This window comes from Fonsecaea nubica, assembly GCF_001646965.1.
Source record: "Fonsecaea nubica strain CBS 269.64 chromosome Unknown Scaff1, whole genome shotgun sequence".
Lineage (NCBI taxonomy): Eukaryota > Fungi > Ascomycota > Eurotiomycetes > Chaetothyriales > Herpotrichiellaceae > Fonsecaea > Fonsecaea nubica.
In genome coordinates, this window is record NW_019173674.1 from 1,145,352 (window position 1) to 1,165,527 (window position 20,176).

Below are 20,176 nucleotides of genomic sequence, written 5' to 3' on the forward strand. Positions count from 1 at the left end.
ATGACGAGTGTGGTGATGGAAAACGAGGTTACTTGGTCTTTCTTTCTTCGGGAATATTACTCAATAGCCGTCCCGAGTCCAGGCACGTACACACACACGCTAGACCTCGTCCGACTGCAAACCCGGCACATCTCCTCTGGTCCGGTTGATCAGATGCGTGAGCACGATCACGCCCTCTCGGACCACGGCCCACCGGACTGTCGCGAGAGTCTTCACCACGCAATTGAGCAGGCCATGTGGCCGATACGTTCTGGCCGCGGACCAGATGTCCTTGGCGAAGGTTTGTCGCGTGGGGTCGAGCCTCGTCAGAGCACTGACCAGGGCATTCATGTCTGTTCGTGAATCCCAGTCGTCGTCGTCGTCTTCGCCTGCTTCGGCATCGTCGGCGGCGGGTGGGTCGTACAGGGGCGGCTTTTGCTGCTCGTCCGCGTGACTTCCTGCGGCAATGCTGTGAGTCGTCCAGCAGGTCAAGGTCGCGAGGTACAGACACCAGGGGAAGAGGATCATGTCGTCAACGTCCCAATTGTCGAGCTTGCGGATGCCGTCGCGGATGAGTCGCGCGGCGTGCCATGTCGCTTGGCCCATCCCCTTCCCATCATCCCTCGTCATGTATTCGTTCAGTCTCACTCGCGATCGCTGGCGATCCAAGTCCGTGACTGGTCGGCCGGTGATGTGTTTTGCCCCGGCATGGATCTGAAGATCTGCCGTTTCGACCTCCAGGACCAGCTGTGCCGTGTGGTAGACGGCCGAGTTGCCGACGGCATAGCGTTGAAATTTGGTATGTTCGGCTGTGCCGGTGGACAAGGTTGACAGGACGTCCCGCGTGTACCGGTCAAAATCCTCCTTCCATTTCGCATAGCAGGCGCTGATTTTGGATTGCCACCTGACCTGCGTCGAAGTAGCATTCTTGTTCAAAGCCGTCTGATCACGACGCCGGAAATCCCACGAGAGAGACATGAGTCCGTGGAACACCAGCACCCGGGACAGGCCATTCAGATGCATGGGCGCGGACGACACACTCGGGTCTGTGTACATTTGCAAGACGGTGAGGTACGGTAGGGGTGCGGGCGAGGTTTGACTGAGATGGAGCCATTCCTCGGCCGTGTCGGCTTCCCAGATAGCAGTATCCCAGGGAAGGGTCACTTTGAGTTCCGACGCGTTCAACTGTTGTTTTGAGGTCGCATCAGCACTTATGTCTGTTACATGGGTTCAAAGGGTCCCCGAGCGACAAGCAGGTAAAGGGAACAAAACATGAGAATGATTTGTTTCGGGTCCAGGCACTTACACAGAGGATCTGGGCAAAAAAGATGGCATGCTGTGTGTCCCACATGAAGGAAATCAATGCAAGTCTGTAGGAAGAAGTGAGCTTGATGCCTAGAAACACTTTTTGATGCAGCTCTCCGTACCTTCGCTTCTCCTCGGCCTCGATTGCCATGTGCCAGTAGTCTTCCAAAGTCTGAGTCGCTTCATCCCAAGGTGGGAGATATGCGTTGTGGCAATCGCTCCTTCGGAGGAGACTAGCAGAGTTAGTCAAAGGGAATATCTATACGCAGTGTCTTGCCTCACTTGATCTGAAGTCCGTGGTAGAGGTTGGACATGTCGTGCTGGCGCTCACCGGCACGACTCTTTCCAAAACACTCGACCAACAAAATCGTCTGCAGCATCCAGAGTTTGGGTCTCGGCCCAAAATCTTTGCTGCTGTGAATCAGCGGCCTCATGATGTTGTGCACGCATACGGCCAGCAGATGCGTCCTCTTGTCGCAATACGTGGCCCCCAGAAGGACAATGGACATGAGTTGTAATGGGTGTGCTTTCGAGCTCTGAAAGGTCGCTGCATGGATCAAGGGATACGTCGAATTAAACCGTGTAAAGAACAAATCACTGTAACGTTGCAGAGATTGCAGAGACAGCAGCGGGTCACACGGGCTGATCTCTGACTTGTCTGGCCATGTTGGCCGAGCCTGAGCGATCAATTGCAGCAGCCCGTCGCGAGCCTCATTCGTGATCATGGGCAGCTTCGTCGGACGTCGTCGGATATACGTGTCTGGCAAGGTGAGGCTGGGAGAATCCACAAAATCAGATGGTGTCCGCGTGGAGCTTCTCGTTTGTCGGCTCGAGGGGAAATATAGATCAGGACTGTCAAGGCCGATCATGCCGAGTTCGTTCGCACCAACTTGGTTCGTTGGAGCGGATGGATAACTAGGTAGACCTTGTGGTAGGGGACGTGGTTGCGTATTTGTCGAGGGATATCCGACTGTCTGGCGCACATGGGTATTCAGGGAGGGGAACCTGGTCTCTTCGTTCCGGAATTGGACAGGAGGAGGTGGAGGCGTGCGAAGGCTTGGGTCAAAGCGACCTGTTACCGAATGATCCTGCATTTGGTGATCTGTGAACCCGATACCAGTTGTCATGTCTGGCAATGGCTCGGACTGATGGTCAGTCGTGTTGGCAAAGTCATTCCCGAAAAGCCAGCTGTAGTACTGCAATGTCGGGAGTGATGTACTGAAGGAGATTGCTGGGACTGTCAGTATCGGCCTCGCCCACGCATTGCCTTGTACATACTGGTATCAGGAAAAGAAACATCGTTGTAAGGGAGACCACAGGGGCCCTCTGCCGTGGTCTGGTATGACTGGTCGGACCACCAAGAGTCAGACAGAAAGTCGAGGTCAGCGGCCCCTTGAGTTGGAAACATCATGTTCAAATCAATCGATTGCCACGGGTCTTGGAGGAAAGTGTCGTCTGTCGCCTGCTCATGACCCATCTGGTCTAGTCCAGTGCTCGGATCTGAGATCGGCGGAGATGGCAGAGCATTGTGAGCATCCTCAGCTGTCGCCCGAGTCTGTCTGTCGTATACGGCATCGAACCTTGGAGAGGTGGTGACGATCTTCTGGGGCCGACTGGCGTTGACTATCCTCCCTGCACTGTCCCTCCACAGTCGCTTCTTCGTAGCCAGGTTGCCTAGTCCCTCTCCCCCAGCTTCGGCGTCCTTTTGGCGGTGACGTTGCACATGGCGCTCTCCACGGTAGAGTTAGAGATGGAGCATCCCATGGCGCGCGCGGGGAGAGCCAGAGTCTTCACTTACCCAATAGATCACGCCGCCTGAAGTGGGCAGCACAGCGACGGCAAGTGAGATCGCCGTCTTTATGGTTGGATTCATGCCGGTGCAGGTGCTCGCGCCTCACAAATGATTTCCCGCAGTTCTGTTGGGCGCACACGAATTTCTTCCTGGCGTGTCTGGGATCTGGGGTCGCCTGAACAGTATCGGCCGAGGACGAGGACGAGGACGCCATCCCGCCTGACTCGCCAGCATGCCTGACATTTGTCGACAGGAGTGGGAGGTAGGCGACATTGGTGATTTAACTGGGATATTAATTGTCGAAGGTGGGTGTCGGATTTCGCTCCTCGTGCCCCAGTTTATTTACTTTGTGGATGTCGTGATTGAGACGAAGACTTAGCTCATCACCATCGCAGTCACTAGCCACCCATAGCCACTTGACAGATGCTCTGCGGGCTATTGGTGGCGTAGAACCATACCATCGTTGGTCTAACGGCGCGCCCACGTGCAGACCAAAGGCTTCAATGCAATTTAGTATAGACTTGCGTGTCGGTGGTTGGTCAGAGCCCTATTCTTCCCGCGTCTAGGACAGGTACAGCGCTTCGTGAGGAATCTTTCTGCCTCTGTGCACAAGTAGATCTATATTTCGTTCCAGTACTCCTTTGCATATTACGACGACAATCGCGATGGAGTCGCCCATCAATCCTGTCCAGCTTTCCTTTTAGGTGATGTATCTGAAACGAGGGTTGTTATCGCCCAGCTCCTCGATCTCGTCGTCTGACAGCCCGGCAACTTTGTGGTCCTGCTTGCCTGCTGCTCTACTCTTGTTGACTGCAGAGTAGTAACCCCACATGAAAGCAAAGCTGAGCGTCCCAAACGCGACCATGGCAAGGGTAACGGCATGTCCCTTGATGTAACGTGGGGCATCGGTCGCCGGATATAGCTGTTATTGATCTATTAGTACTTCCTGGAACTCTTCCAACGTCATCATCAACAATCTCACGGGAGGTCACTCACAAAGCTGGACGGAATGCCCGCACTGTTGCCAATCATGGCTTGAAGGGCGATGGTTGTCGTACGTTTCCCATAACGTGGAGTGTGCGAAGGCAGCCAAGCGAGCGGGAGGCCGATGACACAATACATTCCACAAGCCACCAGGAAGCATCCTGCGTAGTGAACAGCGCTCCCGCCATCCGAGATGAGCATACAATAACCAGTGATGGAGACCGTACCAAAGATGACGCAGTAAAGTCCACGCCGCTGTTGTCGGTCGGACACGATGGCCACGCTCAGGTATGTGATGGCTCCAAGCGAATAAACCGGAATGGTGAGAGCCTGGACAACGGCGCTCGTGGCCTTGGGCATAATACCCCTGATAATGGTTGGCAAGAATGTGCTGAAGCCGTAGAGGGCGACATCGACACCAAATTGAGCCAAAGAAAAGACCCAGACCTTCCAGTCCAGTAGACCTTCTCTGACATCTTTCCAGTGCAGTTCTTTGGCCGATTTGGTCATCCCGGGCTGGCGGTTAAGACGTGCCACCACCATGGCTCTCTCCTCGGCTGTCAGATATTTGGCCGTGGAAGGTTCGTCGGCAATCAAGGCCCAGAAAGCGATGGCCAACAAAACGGTTGGCGCCCCTTCGAGCCACAAAATCCACCGCCAACCTCGGTGTCCACCGACACCTGATATCCTTTTAGCAAGTGTCCATGAGAAGAACAATGGGCGAGACCTACCGTCCAGAAAGCTAATTGCATACGCCAAAAGCCCTCCACATGCCCCGGCCAAAGCGGCACACGTGAAGAGGTAGCCAATCCGCAAGGCCAGTTCCTTTTTGGTATAGAAGAATGTGAGGTAAACGACCACCCCCGGGAACATACCACCTTCAAAGGCACCCAACAGCAAGCGACACACGAGCATGCCTCCAAAGTTCTGCACAAACCCGCTAAACGTAGCCACGAGACCCCAGGACAGGGCTATGAAGGAAATCCATCTCGATGGACCAATTTTCTTGACGACAAGGTTGGATGGAAGCTCCAAGGTAATGTAAGTGACGAAGAGTACCGAGACGAGGATCTGGAATTGGTTTCCATGCAGACCTAGGTCGGCTTCCAGCCCGTACAGCCTCATGACCCTCAGCGATGACTTCGGGATGTGGGAACGATGAATACCAACCGTGCATTGCCGATGTTCACGCTGTGAGGTGTGAGTAATAGGACCGACGGGACAAGACCTACGCCGGGGGGGTGGACTACTGACCGATCAAGGAAACTGAGAATATACAGTAACATGATCAACCTGGACCACCATCAGCCATCGTCTTTGCTGCCCTGAATCAGAGCTCCGTACGGCATGATATGAAGCTGTAGCCATGTCAATATAGATCTTTCAGAATTGCTGCGGAAAGCGAGGTACGTACATCCAACTTCCGCACCAGTCTTTGCTCGGCAGCGTAGTCGATCTGGATACTGCCATCCTCACTGGAGAAGGGCCCCTCGGAGGAGGTGAAAGGGACTGAGTGGCCTTTCTCCATATTGGAACCTTGGGCAAATTAGTTTGAGCAGGCGAAAGGTATTGTTTGAAATGCTTCTCTTCAGGCACAGAAGAGACAATGTGAAGCCGTGAATCGAGACGCTAAGTTGAGATGTCGTCGTGTTTGGGATCAAAACTGACACCGGTGGATATATATCTGCAGAGGGCGCCCATTAATTCCATCCATGCCATGTATTGTGCAATCTCAAGAAATTGTTGTTCCATCACGTCCTCTGCATTTCGCATACGAGCCAGGCCAGCTGTTCGAACGTCGAAGACATGGGAAGCCGCCAACATCCCACTCTTGAGCTTCTGTCGGATGGGCAAAATGGGATGCATAGATCCAACCCTCGCAGCGAATATAGTGCCGAGAGCTATTGCGTGATACTCGTGTTAGTTATCAGTTGATTCCTCGACTGGACCAGCCGGTATGCCTCAAACATGGCATCCGACGGTGCCCACTTTTGAAAAGTTAAACCCAATGTCGCAATCAACACCCACGATACGACATTCGTCACGTGTCTGATACTCCCAAAGTGTCACAACAGGGAGGCACAGACGCTCAATACTCTACACGAGGCTAGCCGCGTGAGATACAGCTATAGACTACCACCAGCCGCGAGTGATGGCATTCTACTGTCGTTTTAGGGCTATTGACAAGCTTGCATATTACTTGGAGCACAAGATACATGGCGATTGAATCACCCCACTGCTCGATAGTTTTCATTCCTCATACATACCTGGTACATTCAGCATATCTAGTCTCATCGCTCGGTCACACAATTCTTCTTTGCTGTAATCACGACATCAAATTTCCTCGGCTTGACGAACCACGCCGTGTGCAAATCCCACTCCTCGTCATCAGTTGGCTGAATCTAAATCAGGGACAGCAATGTTAGCACATCTCAGTAGTTGTCCCAAAGAGGCATTGCTCACCTCAAATCGCCGCAGAAAGCTGGGAACCAGTTTGTAAATTTCCAGAAGCGCAATATGCTTGCCGAGACAGGTCCGCGTTCCGCCACCAAATTGGAACATGGCATTGTTCATTCTTTTCAGCCGTTGTTCCTCCGAGGTGGCAGCTTCGGTGGCATCTATAAACCATCGCTCGGGTCTCCAGACGTCGACGTCTTGACCAAAGACGTCCGGTTGGCGTTGCAGAACCCACGGGTTGCAGCCGACGATGGTCCCTCCAGGAATGAACTCGCCACAAATCTCCAGGCCCTGCGGTGGGACAACTCGCTCCAAGATCATGCCGATGGCTGGATGCATGCGAAATGTCTCTTGGATGCAAGCGTGGAGATATGGCAATTTCTGGGCGTCGCTCCAAGTGATGATGCCTTCGGTGTCTGAAATCAACCCCGTTTTCATGGCCTCTTCAATCTCATCGTCGAGCTTTTGGTAGCACTTGGGATATCTGGCTAGGAAGTAAAAGACCGCGGCGAGGGTGATTGCGGTGGTGTCAGACCCAGCAAGGGCAATCGAGGTCGTCATGGTGAGGAGGCGTCCGTCGTCGAAGAAGTCGGCGTGTTCCTTCTGAGCCTGGAGAAACATGGTCAAAAGGTCCATGCTGTCATTTTGATATGCTCCCGACAACCGCTCGGCCATCCTCGCCCGGGAGAATTTCGCCGTGCCAGATGAGTTGTCGATGAACCCATGTTTACTCTGTAACGGGTGTCAATACTGATCTTCAAACAGCTGCTCAACCCAATATCGTCCAAGATTTTGGAACTTCCAACTCACCAGCAGTGCTCGAATTGGATTTTTGACAAACAACTTGTCGAGCCAAGGCATCTGGCCCACGGGTGCCTGGTAGTCAAAGATCTTGTCCAGCCAGGCAATGATGCCGTCTACATCTTCGCACCTGTCCACGAATCCGGCTCTTCGACTGTATGTGATCTCGGTGATGACATCAAAGGCGAAATATTGGAGCCAGTGGAGGAAATCGCACTGTACTCCCGGCTTCGCGTAGAGTTCTTGGGTCCGCTGAAGGAAAACTCTCACGGTATCGTTGACTCGGGGTTCATATTGGACGATCGAGGTCATGGAGAAGGCATTGCTGACCGTCCGTCGAAGTTTGGCATGGTAATCTTGATCTTGCGTTCCAAACAATGACTGGAGCACCTCCCCTCTCGCCAACTGCATTTGCACCGGGTAGAATGCACTCTGCTCGCCCGTCAACATGGATGGCTCGTATAGTTGATAAGTATTTCCCTTACCTTCATCAATCGATTGTTCAACCCGTAGATTGCCTTGAGAGCCTCCGGGCTGCTGAAAGACAGCGAATTGGGACCGAGTCGAACAATGTGTCCATGTTGGTCATGTAGCGTCCGCAGTGTGAGTTGCGACTTGCCGCGGAGAACGCTGAAGAATCTCCATGCGTCGGTGAAGTTGGCGAGCAAAGGACCTGGATATTTACAGAGACCTTTGTTCCGGTAGTTTCTTACCAGTGTCGCAATCACAATCACAACCAGGACCACAAATGCAGTTGTGGCTGTGAGATGGGGGCGGAAGGAGTCCATCATGCTTCACCGACGCGCATGGCTTGGGAGTCGAAAGACACCGTGAAATGAATGAGTCTCGGTGAATCAATGTGGCGCCGACACTGCAGAGAAAATCATCCATGGGTATGTCCTCAAAGAATGTAGTTGTGTGATCAAGGATGCTGGTGGATCCTGAGACGGTGGCTAGTCTAGCAGAGGGTGCGGTCTGGCGGATATACGAGATTCGCCAAGAGTGGGATGAGGCTCAAAGGTGGGATGTCGGCAAGGTATTCGAGGCGACATGCAAAGATGGGATAGCCATGCTGACCTCTCAACTGCAAGGCTGGGATGCCATCAACGTGGATCATGGGAGGAACATCTGAGAGCTCACGTGAGGCGAGATCCATCAAGAGATCTGAGGCCAACAAGATCGTCCTCGAGGTGCATTCAATCGACCATAATATGGAGAGAAAGTCACCAAGATATGCCACTCGTGATAGACACGGGCCTTTTCTCCCCTGAATCGACACATCAACGAACTCCTCATAATGGTCCGAAAGTGCTCGCGCGTAGCCGTCATTGGCGCTGGGCCAGCCGGTGCAATTGCCACAGATGCTCTGGTCAAGGAGCAGACGTTCGACACAATTCGCGTGTTTGAGCGCAACACGATTGCAGGGGGCACTTGGTAGGTTTCCCTTACGTTTCCTCTACCTGAGTCCACATTGCTCAAGACATATGTCAGGGTGTACACTGCGGACCATTCGCCCAAGATACCCTCTCTTCGCAAACTTCTGAAGCACCAGGCCGATCTGCCCGTGCGCACTCCTGCTGGATTTCCATCCGAAACTGCAAGGACTGAAGCAATCAACTCGCCCCAACTGCGGTATTCTGATACAGGCATCCATGAAAATCTGCACAGCAATCTCCCACCTCAGACAATGTGCTTTACGCAGGAGCCTATCCCAGAAATTCTCTCGGAGCGAACGCTGGTGCAGTACGGCAGCAATGCTCCATTCCGTCACCGAGAAGTCATTCGCGGTTGGGTCGAAGATATTTTCGTCCGTGGTGGAACGCACCATCTCATCGAGTTCAATACGACGGTCGAACGTGCTCAAAAGAAGGGAGACGAGTGGGTGTTGACTTTGCGGAGTGCACCGCCGGGATCGAAGATGAACTATTGGTGGCAAGAGGTGTTCGACGCCCTGGTGGTTGCGACAGGTCACTTTTCGCTGCCCTATGTGCCTGATATTGCTGGACTGGCAGACTATGACGAGCGATACCCGGAGAGAATCCAGCATAGCAAGCACTTCCGGTCTGTGGAGCAGTTCAGAGGAAAGGTAAGATATTCATCTCACTTCCTGGTGCTCGGACGGTGGTGTATTCTATATTCGCCTTTGACGCACACAACTACGAGGCCCAACTGACCAACTTGGTGATCTTGCAGAAAGTGATCGTCGTCGGCGGCTCCGTCTCGGCATTTGATGCGCTCCATGAGATTCGATTAGTGGCACAACATCCCGTCATCGCCTCGCTCAAGAACCCGCTACCAGCGTTTGGATGGGGTGCTTTCACACACCCACACGTTTCCATCAAGCCACCAATTGCCAAATTTCATCCAGACGGGAGGATTGATTTTGAAGATGGTTCATCTGTCGACCACGTCGATGTGGTGCTGTTCGCCACGGGCTATGACTTCAGTTTCCCCTTCCTGCCACACATCGATCGGAGAATCAAAGGCCGGAGGATCCAGCATCTTTATCAACATGTATTTGATATCAAGGACCCCACTCTGGCGTTTATTGGAATGGTAAGCTTCATTCACGGTTGCTCCCCATCCCATTTCATTGGACTAATCTGTACATCGGGTCAGGTCTCGGGAGGTCTGACCTTCAGGGTATACGAATGGCAGGCGGTGGCCGTAGCTCGCATGTTGGCGGCACGTGCCAGACTACCGAGACGACACCTGATGCGAAAATGGGAGCATGACCGGCTCGCCAAGTGTGGAGATGGAATCCCATTTTTTGACCTGTCGTCCGACTTTGAAGAGTATTTTGAGGGTCTCAGAAAATTTGCGGGGAAACCTGCAGCTGGCTCCAGCGGCAGAAGACTGCCTAGGTATGACCCAAAGTGGAAAGATTTATTCGTCGAGGTGGTGGTGAAGGCGAGACTGCAGTGGTGGGAACAGGAGAGGCGCAAGGTTGAGGAAGAGATATGCGAGGCCCAGACACACAGACCAAAGGCGGACGGGAATAGTTCAAGGGATTTAGTCAGAGCATTGCTGTAGAGAGTTCCGACCATGTTGCTCTGGCGAATATGAACTACCTATGAACTACCGAGAAGTCTTGATCCATAATGTACCTTTAACATTACCCTGATATAGCTGCGATACTAGTCGGAGGCCATAGAGCGCTCTGTCATTACCACATGATCTATGATAACCATATCCTCCATCAGGATCTATCCAAGAACTGCTTGAAACTCCGGACTGAACTTGTAGTCAGTATATCCTTCTGGGGAGAGGACTTCGTAGAAGGTGTCTCGATTGTATTTGGTGAACGGGATGCCCTCCTTGACACGGAAGGGCAGATCTGGATTCGATATAAACTGGCGGCCAAAGGCAACCAAAACGTCTTTGCCTCGATACTTGCCATCCACAACCTGGAGCGCACTTTCGGCAGTGTAGCCTCCGGCAACAATGACCGGACTGGTGTTATTCCACGCATCGACAAAGACGTCAATCGAGTCTCGAAGATCAGCGTCTGCATTTCCTGCGACTCTGGCCTCGATGATATGCAGGTAGGCCAGTTGGAGTTTCTGGAGCTCCTGCAAGAGATATGTAAATTGCGGAATAGGATTGCCCATACCCATCCCGTGATGCTTGCACCAGGGGCTTATTCGAAAGCCAACCCTGTCGGCACCAATGGCTTCCGTGACTGCTTTGCTGACTTCGATTGCAAACCGGGCTCTGTTCTCAATGTTGCCTCCCCACCTGTCGGTGCGGCGGTTACACGTGTCCTGTGTGAACTGGTCGACCAAGTAGCCATTCGCACCGTGGATCTCCACACCATCAAACCCGGCCGCAATGGCGTTGAGAGCTGCTTGACGGAAATCGTTGATACAGGCCCAGATTTCGTCTTCTTCCAGAGGGCGAGGCACCGCGGATTCCGGACTCCATGGAATATCGCTGCTGGAAATCACTTCGGCGCCGGCCGCGACGGCCGCAGGTCTGGCGGCTCGTCCGGTCATCCAGAGCTGTGCGAAAATGTACGATCCTTTTGCGTGTACAGCTTCGACAACCGTCTGCCATTTACTCATCTGGTTGTCGTTGTAGATCCCCGTCGTGTTCTGCCAGACACTTGCGCGATGAGATGTTGCCACCGCCTCCGAAATCAGAAGTGTTCCCGGTACCGACGCTCGTTGGGCGTAGTAGTCAACCATGAGGTCACTCGGTACATAGTCGTCGTGCGCCCTTCGCCGCGTCATTGGTGCCATGGCAATTCGGTGTTGTAGTAGGCAGGACCCTACCTGCACAGGAGTGAACAATCGCGACATGGCCGCTCAAGATGGGCGTTCTCTCCCAAGACTGAGGTTGTGAGTGATGTACCTTTTTCCTTTCCCTGAACAGCCCACCCCAAAAATGTCGAGGTTGCTGGTATACCAATGCCGAAGCGTGACGTTGCCCGGTTCGCCTCCCAGTCGGGGCAACATGACATGGATGGGCGGTGTTCTGCATGGCCCATCCTCATGCACGCGACTCTTGTTGCTTGTGGCGAGAGTGGTGGTTTCCGATCACAGCTCTGTCTCTGGTTGAGATATTTTCGGAGACTAACGAGGTACACTGACAGTGTGGCATCTCTAACAAAAGTGGGAGGCTGCTGGTAGGAAAGTGGGAGGGGGTTCCACCATTTATCTCCTCACCATTCAAACGTCGGTACTTGTATAGCTTATTATCACTCGCATAGACCTGTATATCTTACTCGTCTGTTTTCGTGCCTCTTCTCCTGCAAGTCCCGCAGCGCTATAGCAATGGCGGCATGGTACGCATGTGTGACGGTTATATTTCTTTCCTTGCAAGCGAGGAGCAGGCTCTGCGTATCCTGGCGGGAGAATGTCAGGGCAACGCGCTTGTGAACTCCGGGAAGCTCGGCTCCAACTTTGACAGGGAGGCAAACAATCTCGACACCATGGCGCAACTGAGCATTCTCTGCATGCTCGCGATGCAGTTGATATTCTGGCTTGTGCCGAATCTTGTCGTCGACATCGTCGCCGTTTCAATCTTTGGTTTCTTCTTTGGCCCGCTCTTCGCCGCAGTACGTCCCCCTCTTCGCTGATTCCTTTTGGGGTCACTCAGTGACAATCTCTCGCTAGGGTATTTCTGTCGCCTCAAGGTTGTAGGGTGGCCCGCGATGAGGGCATGTAGGGAAACCCGAGATGGATGAAGGGTGGCAGTGACAGTAGGTTCTGGAGCATGGAAGGAGTGAATGTGGTTGACAGAGTATGCGGATGTGACAAGGTCCTCACTGCGTCACCTCTCTATAACTTCACAGCGAGGACCTCGCGTCCTCTACCTTCCAGTACTTGATGCGCTTTGAATCACCAAAACCAACATGGCTGTCATTGCTAGCAGTATCTGCCATGATCCTTCGAGGATTAATTCTATCAACTCATTCATACAATGGTATCCGAATCAGAATCCACCTCACCACCCCCTTCTCCCAGATCATGGGAGAGTATCATGCCATGGGAAATCCGCACCCAAATATTCAGCGAGTGCATCAAGAGCCGCTCCGTCAGCCTCTTGTACGCCAACCAGCAGCACTATGCCGAGTTCCGCCCTCTCCTCTACGAAAAGTTCGTCCTCTCCTTCGTCATCGACCCGTCCGCAACCGACTCCCAGGTGGACATACTCGGCCAAAACGGCCACATCGTCGATGCTGCCTCCCCACACCCCGACTACGCCAGTATCATTGAAGACATGCCGACCGACCAGTTTCGGAGGATCGAAATCTTCATCGACGCACCGGATCCAGACGACCCGGCCCAACTGGTCAGGGCTTGGAAGCAGACCACGGGGCTGTTTGCGGCGTTGTTGCCCAGATGGAAAACCGCACGGTCACCCATGACCGAGGCTGATGTTCAAATCCCCAGAGGTCGTCGTAGTAAGACTGCTCTTCTACCACCCATCATCGTCCAGTTCCGGGGGAAAGAAGGACAAGACAAGAAATGGACATCCTTTCACCCTTTCCTTGAGCGACGGGTCTGGAACCAGAGCGTTCCAAGCTTCAAGGACTGGGACTCGGAGATGGGAACGACGCCGATCAAACACGATGGGATGCATTCCGATCCTGAAATTATCATGACAGCCTTCCTCCGGGTCCGGGGAGTTGCCTCAGTTAGTTTCCACGTCCCCGGTGAAGTTGAAACCCCCCCGGAAGAGGTTGCTTTCTTGATGAAAGAAGTGGACCGATTCACTGAGGAGCGGAAGCCGTTTGGCCTGTTCTGCGAACGGGACATTTACTATAACGACTACATGATTGGCATCGCAGAGGACAATTTCCACCTGTGGCTGGACTATCTTCTCGACGACATGCAAGGCCCCAGTGCCGCACTCGTTCGCCGCGAGAGAGCCGAAACCTGGTGCTCTGAGTACGACCTTTTGATGAGGGAGAGACTGTACGATTGCTCACTCTGCGATAATCTGCAAGATCACCTGGAGAAACAATATAACGACCGATGTGTAGCCGGGATCCTCCTGACAGCGGCAATCCTTGTCCCTTCTGGCTCGCGAGGACTCGGTCAATACAGAGGAGAAGAACAGTCGCAGCTCACGGCGACGACAAAGGAAGGACACTGGGGCTTCTGGGCCTCGCATTTTCCTCGAGGCGTCGCGTGCAAAACGGACAACGAATTGTGCCCTACGGATGTGCCGACGAGGACGTGGAGGACGTGGCTCGCAGACGGCTACAGTTCCATCACGTGCACCCATTGGTCCCAGCCCGTGTTGGGGCGTCCACCTTTTTTCATGTGCCCCGTCTGCGGCGACCAGGATGCTCAAAAGTATGACGAGGACAATATTGCAGACATGTACGAGGAGGAACAAGATCTTTTGGTTGGGTACCTGCAAGCAAACTCAATCATGCCGGTAAGGTTGGAGGAATATGACTCAGACGACTCCTTCTAATGATCAAGAAGATGGATAAGTACTTGGTAACTTACCTGGGGTGCGGTCACCGGTGTATGGTGGTCAATAAGTGAGAAAGGACAAGGTAGAACTATTTGGTATTTCCATTCATTCTCCGACACAGAGACAAGAGAGGGAATATAGTGGTGAACCCTGGAGACTATCCAGCGCCGATGATGGATTGTCAGTGTAGTCGATAGCTTGTAGATAAGTAGTGTTGAGTACTAGTATCTTATATGCACGCTCCATCAACTCTGAAAAGCTGAGGACCCTCACTACTCTTCATTAATCCCAGGTTACTTACTCATATGGCGTTGCCGCGAGTCAAAATAATGCACACATAGTCCGTCTGGCTCCCGCTTGAGCGCGACACGGGGGGTCTGCGGCGGCTTTTATATCAGCACACGATATTGGATGTAGTAGATAGAACCATGGAAGGGGTATCTCGGTTCAGGTCTTCTCTGTTAATATATGAAAAGTCTGGCCGAATACTTTCACAACTTCCTAATCTCTTCCAAGGATCAAGTCCCCCCTTTTTTTTTTGGCGCCTGACTGGCGCTCTGACTGGCTGCTCCTGTTTCGTGCTCTATATCTTTGTTCAGCGTGTTTTTAAACCCCTGAAGTTGGAGTCTGGCTCTGCCCGGCTTCAAGGAAGCTAAAGTGGTCAAGCTCTCCATAAACGAGTGGATTTCGGCCTTTGTGAGCGCGGGTCCTAGCCAACAGGCTTCTTTCCCACACCATCATGGACTTGTCGCCGACGTTTGTCCTCGGGTCCGTTGTCGTCGTCGTCATCCAGAAGATCAGCCTTCCTTTTGAGAGCGTCGCTGTCTTGCGGGTCAGAACGAGACTCGACCCAACGATCGGGACGAAGACCTTGGACAACGGGGGGTTTCCGGCTGCCTAAAAACGCCTGTAGCAAAGGGCTCTGGCCAGAGATCCTCAGGGGCAGTGCTGAAGTCCATAGAAACAAGACCTCGTTGCTCTCGAGGTTGTTGGTTTGACTTTTGACTGCTCGGCGGACACCCTCGTGCTTTTCTTGGCGACAGGGGCGCCCCCGAGGACTTGTAGAAATTCAGGATTTCGACCCATTTCTGGGTGTCCTTCTGCTGGTCTTTTAGGAGAATTGTCTCCAGACTCTCAATGTTTCGGGAGAGATTTTCATTTCCAATTCCACAGGATCCGACTTGTCTTTGAGGTCGGTCAAGCCTGCATGAGAACGAATTATTGCGGCTGGCGTACATCTTCAGGGCGACCCATGCTCGCTTCTTCAGACGACGAATTTTGGCTCCATCTTTTCCACGCCCTCCACGCCCCCAACGACTCTGTGAAATTGTTTCTTCCAGAATCTACCACTGGTGCCGTTGTATTGAGTAAAGAGTTCGCCAAACCTCCAGTATAGTCCCCCCATCGAGCGAGGACCTTCATCTCGGCCAGTTCACGAAGCTAGCCCCAACGCCGTAGAGTCTTGTATTTTGGCTGTCCTCGCCAACAGGCCGACAGCGTAAGCGCACCACTTCCGCATGTGACAACGTTATATTGTCGGTGCCCTCATCTATCTTCTCGTCGAGTCTCTGCATCAGGCTTAATTGCTCTGACGCCGCGGACGGGCGGAAACTTGGCGAGGACGGTGTAGAGGGGAGGACATCTTCAAGGGAGTCAAAATATAGTTTGTTTCAAGTTCATAATCAAAGTGAGCCGTGAAGGGAAGCTTGTTAGGAGGATTGTTTTTATAGCGGGGAAGACGTCTTGAAAGTTAAATGGCAGTTTGTATCCAAGATCGGCATCATATCGTGTACGTTGTCGTCTGTTTTGCCTGCGCCTGTCATACGCTTCTTATCTACTTCGCCTGTAAAGGTGTTCAAATTCCCCATTAATCATAGCTCGTGAGTTATTTCCACCCATCAGACGTAGTGCGTACGCTTACGGGACGGCAATCGGTATGGCTGCGCTGGCAGCGGGTGCATTTGGTCGAACCGACACTAACAGTGTAGTCTTCAAGATTGTCATGTTGGCCAATGGCGCGAACGCAGCGCTGGCAGAAGTCGTGGTTGCGAGTGTACCCTGCGGTGCGCAGTGGACTCATACGGATAGTACGGGCTAAGCGTATGGTTAGTAACGAGAGGGATAGTAAGGGGACACGTACGGTAAGTATTATTTAGTACTCAGTATAGATCTCGGCATCATGTGTAAGTGGAATAACTTGATTGATTAGGCAAGGAAATCTATCTATTAGCGCGTTCGCTGTGTGCCGCGGTGGAAATTATTTGGCTAAGCTGCCCGATAGGGTTAGAGAAACATCATGTACTCCGTGGTTGTTACTACTATAACAACCTTTTAAAGAAGTAGAGAAGATAACTACTAGGGCTAAGGAGAAAGCCTCGAACCGCCCTAGCGGCAATGATTGCGGCTAGTCCTCAGCGTTAAATGAGGTTAGTCAGACCCACTGTGCGTGTGGCGTCCGTCATACATGATGTATATGACTATTTGACCAGGGGGTCTTCCGCACCACAAAGATCAAGAGGTACTTAGTAGAGTGTATCTGGGTAGCTACCTCTTCTGACCGAGGAGACCTTCCCTCCCAAATCAAATAGCAACACTGTATATGGCGGCCGCCCTTCTCCTCACCTACGTCACTCAGCTCTGGGGAAGACTTTGATGCGTCGTCGGGTTTAAGCTCCCATACCCGTAAGGAAACAAAGTAACCCCTAGGTCTAAGACCCAGACTGAGAAGAAGGTGGCTTCGTTTCCTGACTGATATGAGAGCCTGAAGCCGAGAGTCTCGATGTCGAGCAACTAGTGAAAGAAGAGGGAGAGAGGCGTGAGAGGCTAGTTATGATGATAGTGGTGATGGCCTTCACCTAACGATCCCCAGGGGAAGGCTTGGCAGGACGTGACGCTTTTTCCACATTACTTCCAAGTATTCGTTTGATAGTCTTTTCTAAAACCAAGCTCTCCTGGCTGCGCCGGTCAACAAGTCATCCAGCAGGATGTATGCCCTCCCTGATGAGAGTACTCCGTGACCCGAATCTCGGCTGCGCAGTTAGTTGTACAAGGATTCTGGAGATGGCGGACGCGCGAAGCCCAAAATCCTGATAACGTCGTGGACGACGACATCAACGATGAGATGCCGCTCGGGGTGGCGCCAGGAAAGTACGGACCTACATGTATGGTAGTTACATGTATGGTAGTTACATGTATGGTAGTTACATGTATGGTAGTTACATGTATGGTAGTTACATGTATGGTAATGTTGTCGCTCTACGACTATAAAGCTGTCAGGATAATTCTGTGGAGTTGATCACAGCACAACGTTCAGAGGATCTCCCCAATGCTGTGAAAAGGGGGGGGGGGACACCCGGCAAGTATACATACATGTATACAAGTACATACCACTCACTACCTACCTAGGCACCGCCAGTACTGTCCACTCATGTTTGGGTAACCATGGCGTCCAACAGCCACTTAATCAGATATGATTAAATTCTGCATGTTTCCCGCCAGCCCTATTAACGGTGCGAGACGACAAATGATGAATGGGCCAGGCACCAGCCCACAACAACGAAGGAAGGTTGGCTGCCACAATGGCAGGGCCTGCCCCGCCGAGAGCCTTCTGTGTTTTTCACACCATAATCCGAGGAGTCAGGACGAGAGAGAGAAGAGTATGTGACTCGAGTGACTAGAATAAAGAAGGGCGGACAGATTTCATCCTGCAGGATTCGCCGGCGCCATTTATCACCTCCGGCTTAGACCAGCTCTTCCTGGCCTTTAGCTGCGACGACTTCGATCTGTTCCATCACCACACCCTCAGTCGTGTCCTTCTCCACAAGACCCCTGCCGTCTAGGGTCATGTGCATGACGACTTCGTCGCCAAACAATGTCCCCATTTCCTCGACGGGGAGTCCGCGCGTTTCCGGAACGAAAAAGTAGACGACGGCTTCGCAGACGATGCAAAAGGACATGAAGATCAGATACATTCGCCAGGTTCTGCACACAATACGAAAAACACAAGGTTGGTCAGCGAGCTGGATGCCAAATAAAATTCGTGGGGCGCAAACAGCAAGTTGATAGGTATGTGTAGGCAATAGACAGCGAGGGATGGTTGGTTTAGAGCTCTCGTCAACTTACATATTGCGAAACGCGAGCGGACCTGGCGTGGAGAAGGTGATGAATCCGACAAAATAGGCAAACATACTCAAGCCGATGCCCTTTGCTCGAATCGTCGTGGGGAATATCTCGGCGCACCAGACGAAAGATGGCGCATCAATGAACTGAAACAGCACAATGAAGAGGAAGATGCAGGCCACCGCGGCGCCGTTGCCTGCTTGGTTTGCCGTTCCTAGATATTCCCGTTGGAGAACAGCTTCGATCAGGAGATTGACGGCCAGGGCAGGAAAGCCGATCACTAAAATTTGGGAAAGAAAGGTTAGGTTATCACACTGACCTTAACGCTCGGGGTGAGCAACAGGGTGAAAAGCTCCAAACTTACAGAAAAGTCTCCTCCGTCCGAACTTGTCCATGGTGAAACAGGCCACAAAGGCAGCTATGGTACCAACAATAGAATAAATGGCTGGGTGCCGTAACCTCTTATTAGCCTTTGTCGATGGGATTGTGAATCATCTCCGTGCGGCAAACTCACCATAAACGAGTAACGGCATGACACCTTCGAGGCCCAGCGTCCCAAAGATGCGGACCAAATAATTTGCAATGCCATTGACCTGGGAAAGATCAGCCAGGCCGAAAATAAACACTTATCATACCGCCGGCCAACTTACACCAGTCGCTTGAGATGCAAACCTACCACAAACCCGTCAGTTTCTTATACAGACGATGAGGAGATCATTGAACACAAATTCGGCTCACATGATAAAGAGCACGAGAAGCGAGCGTTTCCGCCAACTCGGCTTCGTGAACATGCGGACATAGCCCGATTTCTGCTCCTTGTCCTTTTCCACCTGTGCGCGGATCTGGATGAATTCCGCCTGGGCACTAGAATTCGTCGGGTCGTCGGGGTCGCGATGGAGACGTTGAATGACTTGGAGCGCCTCTTCGTGACGGCCTCTCCAGCACAGGTACCGAGGAGATTCTTTATCCTTGTGTGTCAGATACACGTTTCAGGAACAGAGACAGGTGCCAAAACTGACCTGGAACGAAATATATTCCGACGAGGAGTCCGAGCGGACCGACGCAGGCGAGGGCAAGCGGCAACCGCCATTGCAAGGTCGCATTCTCTGCGTAGTAGGTTGCCACCGACACCCAGGCGACACTGGAACATGTCAATGATGTGTGCGAGAGCCAGAAGGATGCAAAGCGTACGCGACATATCCGATCCCAAATCCCATGACCGTCATGCCAGACATGAGTCCACGACAATGCGGTGGGGACACCTCCGTGAGGTATAATGGGACGAGACATATCAACATGCCGAGACCAAATCCGTGTAGGATTCTGATTGTGATGAGCATTGCCAGGTATGGAGACCCGGCAGTCCATCCGGCGCCAATCAATGAGAACAAGGCAGACACTACAAGTGCCTTTTTGCGTCCAATCCAATCAGCCAGCCAGCCTTGAAAGAGAGAACCAAAGGCAGCTCCGGCCGCAAAGAGGGCGTTGACGGCGCCCAAGACGCTGGAAGATCGGGTTGGTCAGGACCTTTTGTTGGAGGAGGGCAGTCATGCTCACTTTGCTGTATACTTGCTCGTCGCTGCGGTGTCTATTAGTGTCATAGCATTACCTCGAAACCCTCTGGATACTTACGATCAAGGTTGAAGTCCTTGTAGAAGCCGGGTTGGCCGATGCTGGTGATGAACACTCCAAAGCCATACCCGTACCCAAAAGTGCCAATAGCAACGATCATGCCGATGACGATGTTATACACCGTAAGTCTCGCCATTTCGTACTGGAACAAGCGTGACAAGAAGCTGAAAGCTC

The 20,176-nt window shown here is 52.5% G+C and overlaps 8 protein-coding genes across 8 annotated transcripts; 3 read left to right on the top strand and 5 right to left on the bottom strand.

Moving 5' to 3' along the window:
* Positions 1-99: 99 nt before the first annotated feature.
* AYO20_00421 (hypothetical protein) lies at positions 100-3,290 on the bottom strand (the record flags this gene model as incomplete). Its single annotated transcript, XM_022638732.1, has 6 exons — positions 100-1,164; positions 1,286-1,349; positions 1,407-1,517; positions 1,567-2,515; positions 2,563-3,015; positions 3,083-3,290. The coding sequence occupies 6 exons, from the start codon at positions 3,288-3,290 to the stop codon at positions 100-102; spliced, it is 2,850 nt and encodes a 949-aa protein (XP_022505697.1).
* A 486-nt stretch (positions 3,291-3,776) lies between these two features.
* AYO20_00422 (hypothetical protein) lies at positions 3,777-5,588 on the bottom strand (the record flags this gene model as incomplete). Its single annotated transcript, XM_022638733.1, has 4 exons — positions 3,777-3,998; positions 4,073-4,740; positions 4,792-5,251; positions 5,475-5,588. The coding sequence occupies 4 exons, from the start codon at positions 5,586-5,588 to the stop codon at positions 3,777-3,779; spliced, it is 1,464 nt and encodes a 487-aa protein (XP_022505698.1).
* Positions 5,589-6,351: 763 nt separating this feature from the next.
* Positions 6,352-8,106, bottom strand: AYO20_00423 (hypothetical protein; the record flags this gene model as incomplete). The annotated part of the gene is made up of 4 exons (XM_022638734.1): positions 6,352-6,462; positions 6,524-7,249; positions 7,328-7,750; positions 7,804-8,106. The coding sequence occupies 4 exons, from the start codon at positions 8,104-8,106 to the stop codon at positions 6,352-6,354; spliced, it is 1,563 nt and encodes a 520-aa protein (XP_022505699.1).
* A 509-nt stretch (positions 8,107-8,615) lies between these two features.
* AYO20_00424 (hypothetical protein) lies at positions 8,616-10,351 on the top strand (the record flags this gene model as incomplete). Its single annotated transcript, XM_022638735.1, has 4 exons — positions 8,616-8,752; positions 8,810-9,404; positions 9,512-9,874; positions 9,938-10,351. 4 exons carry the CDS (start codon positions 8,616-8,618, stop codon positions 10,349-10,351), a joined length of 1,509 nt encoding a protein of 502 aa, XP_022505700.1.
* Positions 10,352-10,524: 173 nt separating this feature from the next.
* On the bottom strand, positions 10,525-11,559 carry AYO20_00425 (hypothetical protein; the record flags this gene model as incomplete). The annotated part of the gene is made up of 1 exon (XM_022638736.1): positions 10,525-11,559. One exon carries the CDS (start codon positions 11,557-11,559, stop codon positions 10,525-10,527), a length of 1,035 nt encoding a protein of 344 aa, XP_022505701.1.
* A 542-nt stretch (positions 11,560-12,101) lies between these two features.
* Positions 12,102-12,462, top strand: AYO20_00426 (hypothetical protein; the record flags this gene model as incomplete). Its single annotated transcript, XM_022638737.1, has 2 exons — positions 12,102-12,377; positions 12,436-12,462. 2 exons carry the CDS (start codon positions 12,102-12,104, stop codon positions 12,460-12,462), a joined length of 303 nt encoding a protein of 100 aa, XP_022505702.1.
* Positions 12,463-12,802: 340 nt separating this feature from the next.
* AYO20_00427 (hypothetical protein) lies at positions 12,803-14,248 on the top strand (the record flags this gene model as incomplete). Its single annotated transcript, XM_022638738.1, has 1 exon — positions 12,803-14,248. One exon carries the CDS (start codon positions 12,803-12,805, stop codon positions 14,246-14,248), a length of 1,446 nt encoding a protein of 481 aa, XP_022505703.1.
* Positions 14,249-17,991: 3,743 nt separating this feature from the next.
* Positions 17,992-20,138, bottom strand: AYO20_00428 (hypothetical protein; the record flags this gene model as incomplete). The annotated part of the gene is made up of 10 exons (XM_022638739.1): positions 17,992-18,232; positions 18,374-18,650; positions 18,735-18,788; positions 18,885-18,963; positions 19,021-19,042; positions 19,109-19,331; positions 19,390-19,511; positions 19,562-19,873; positions 19,928-19,958; positions 20,003-20,138. 10 exons carry the CDS (start codon positions 20,136-20,138, stop codon positions 17,992-17,994), a joined length of 1,497 nt encoding a protein of 498 aa, XP_022505704.1.
* Positions 20,139-20,176: the final 38 nt, after the last annotated feature.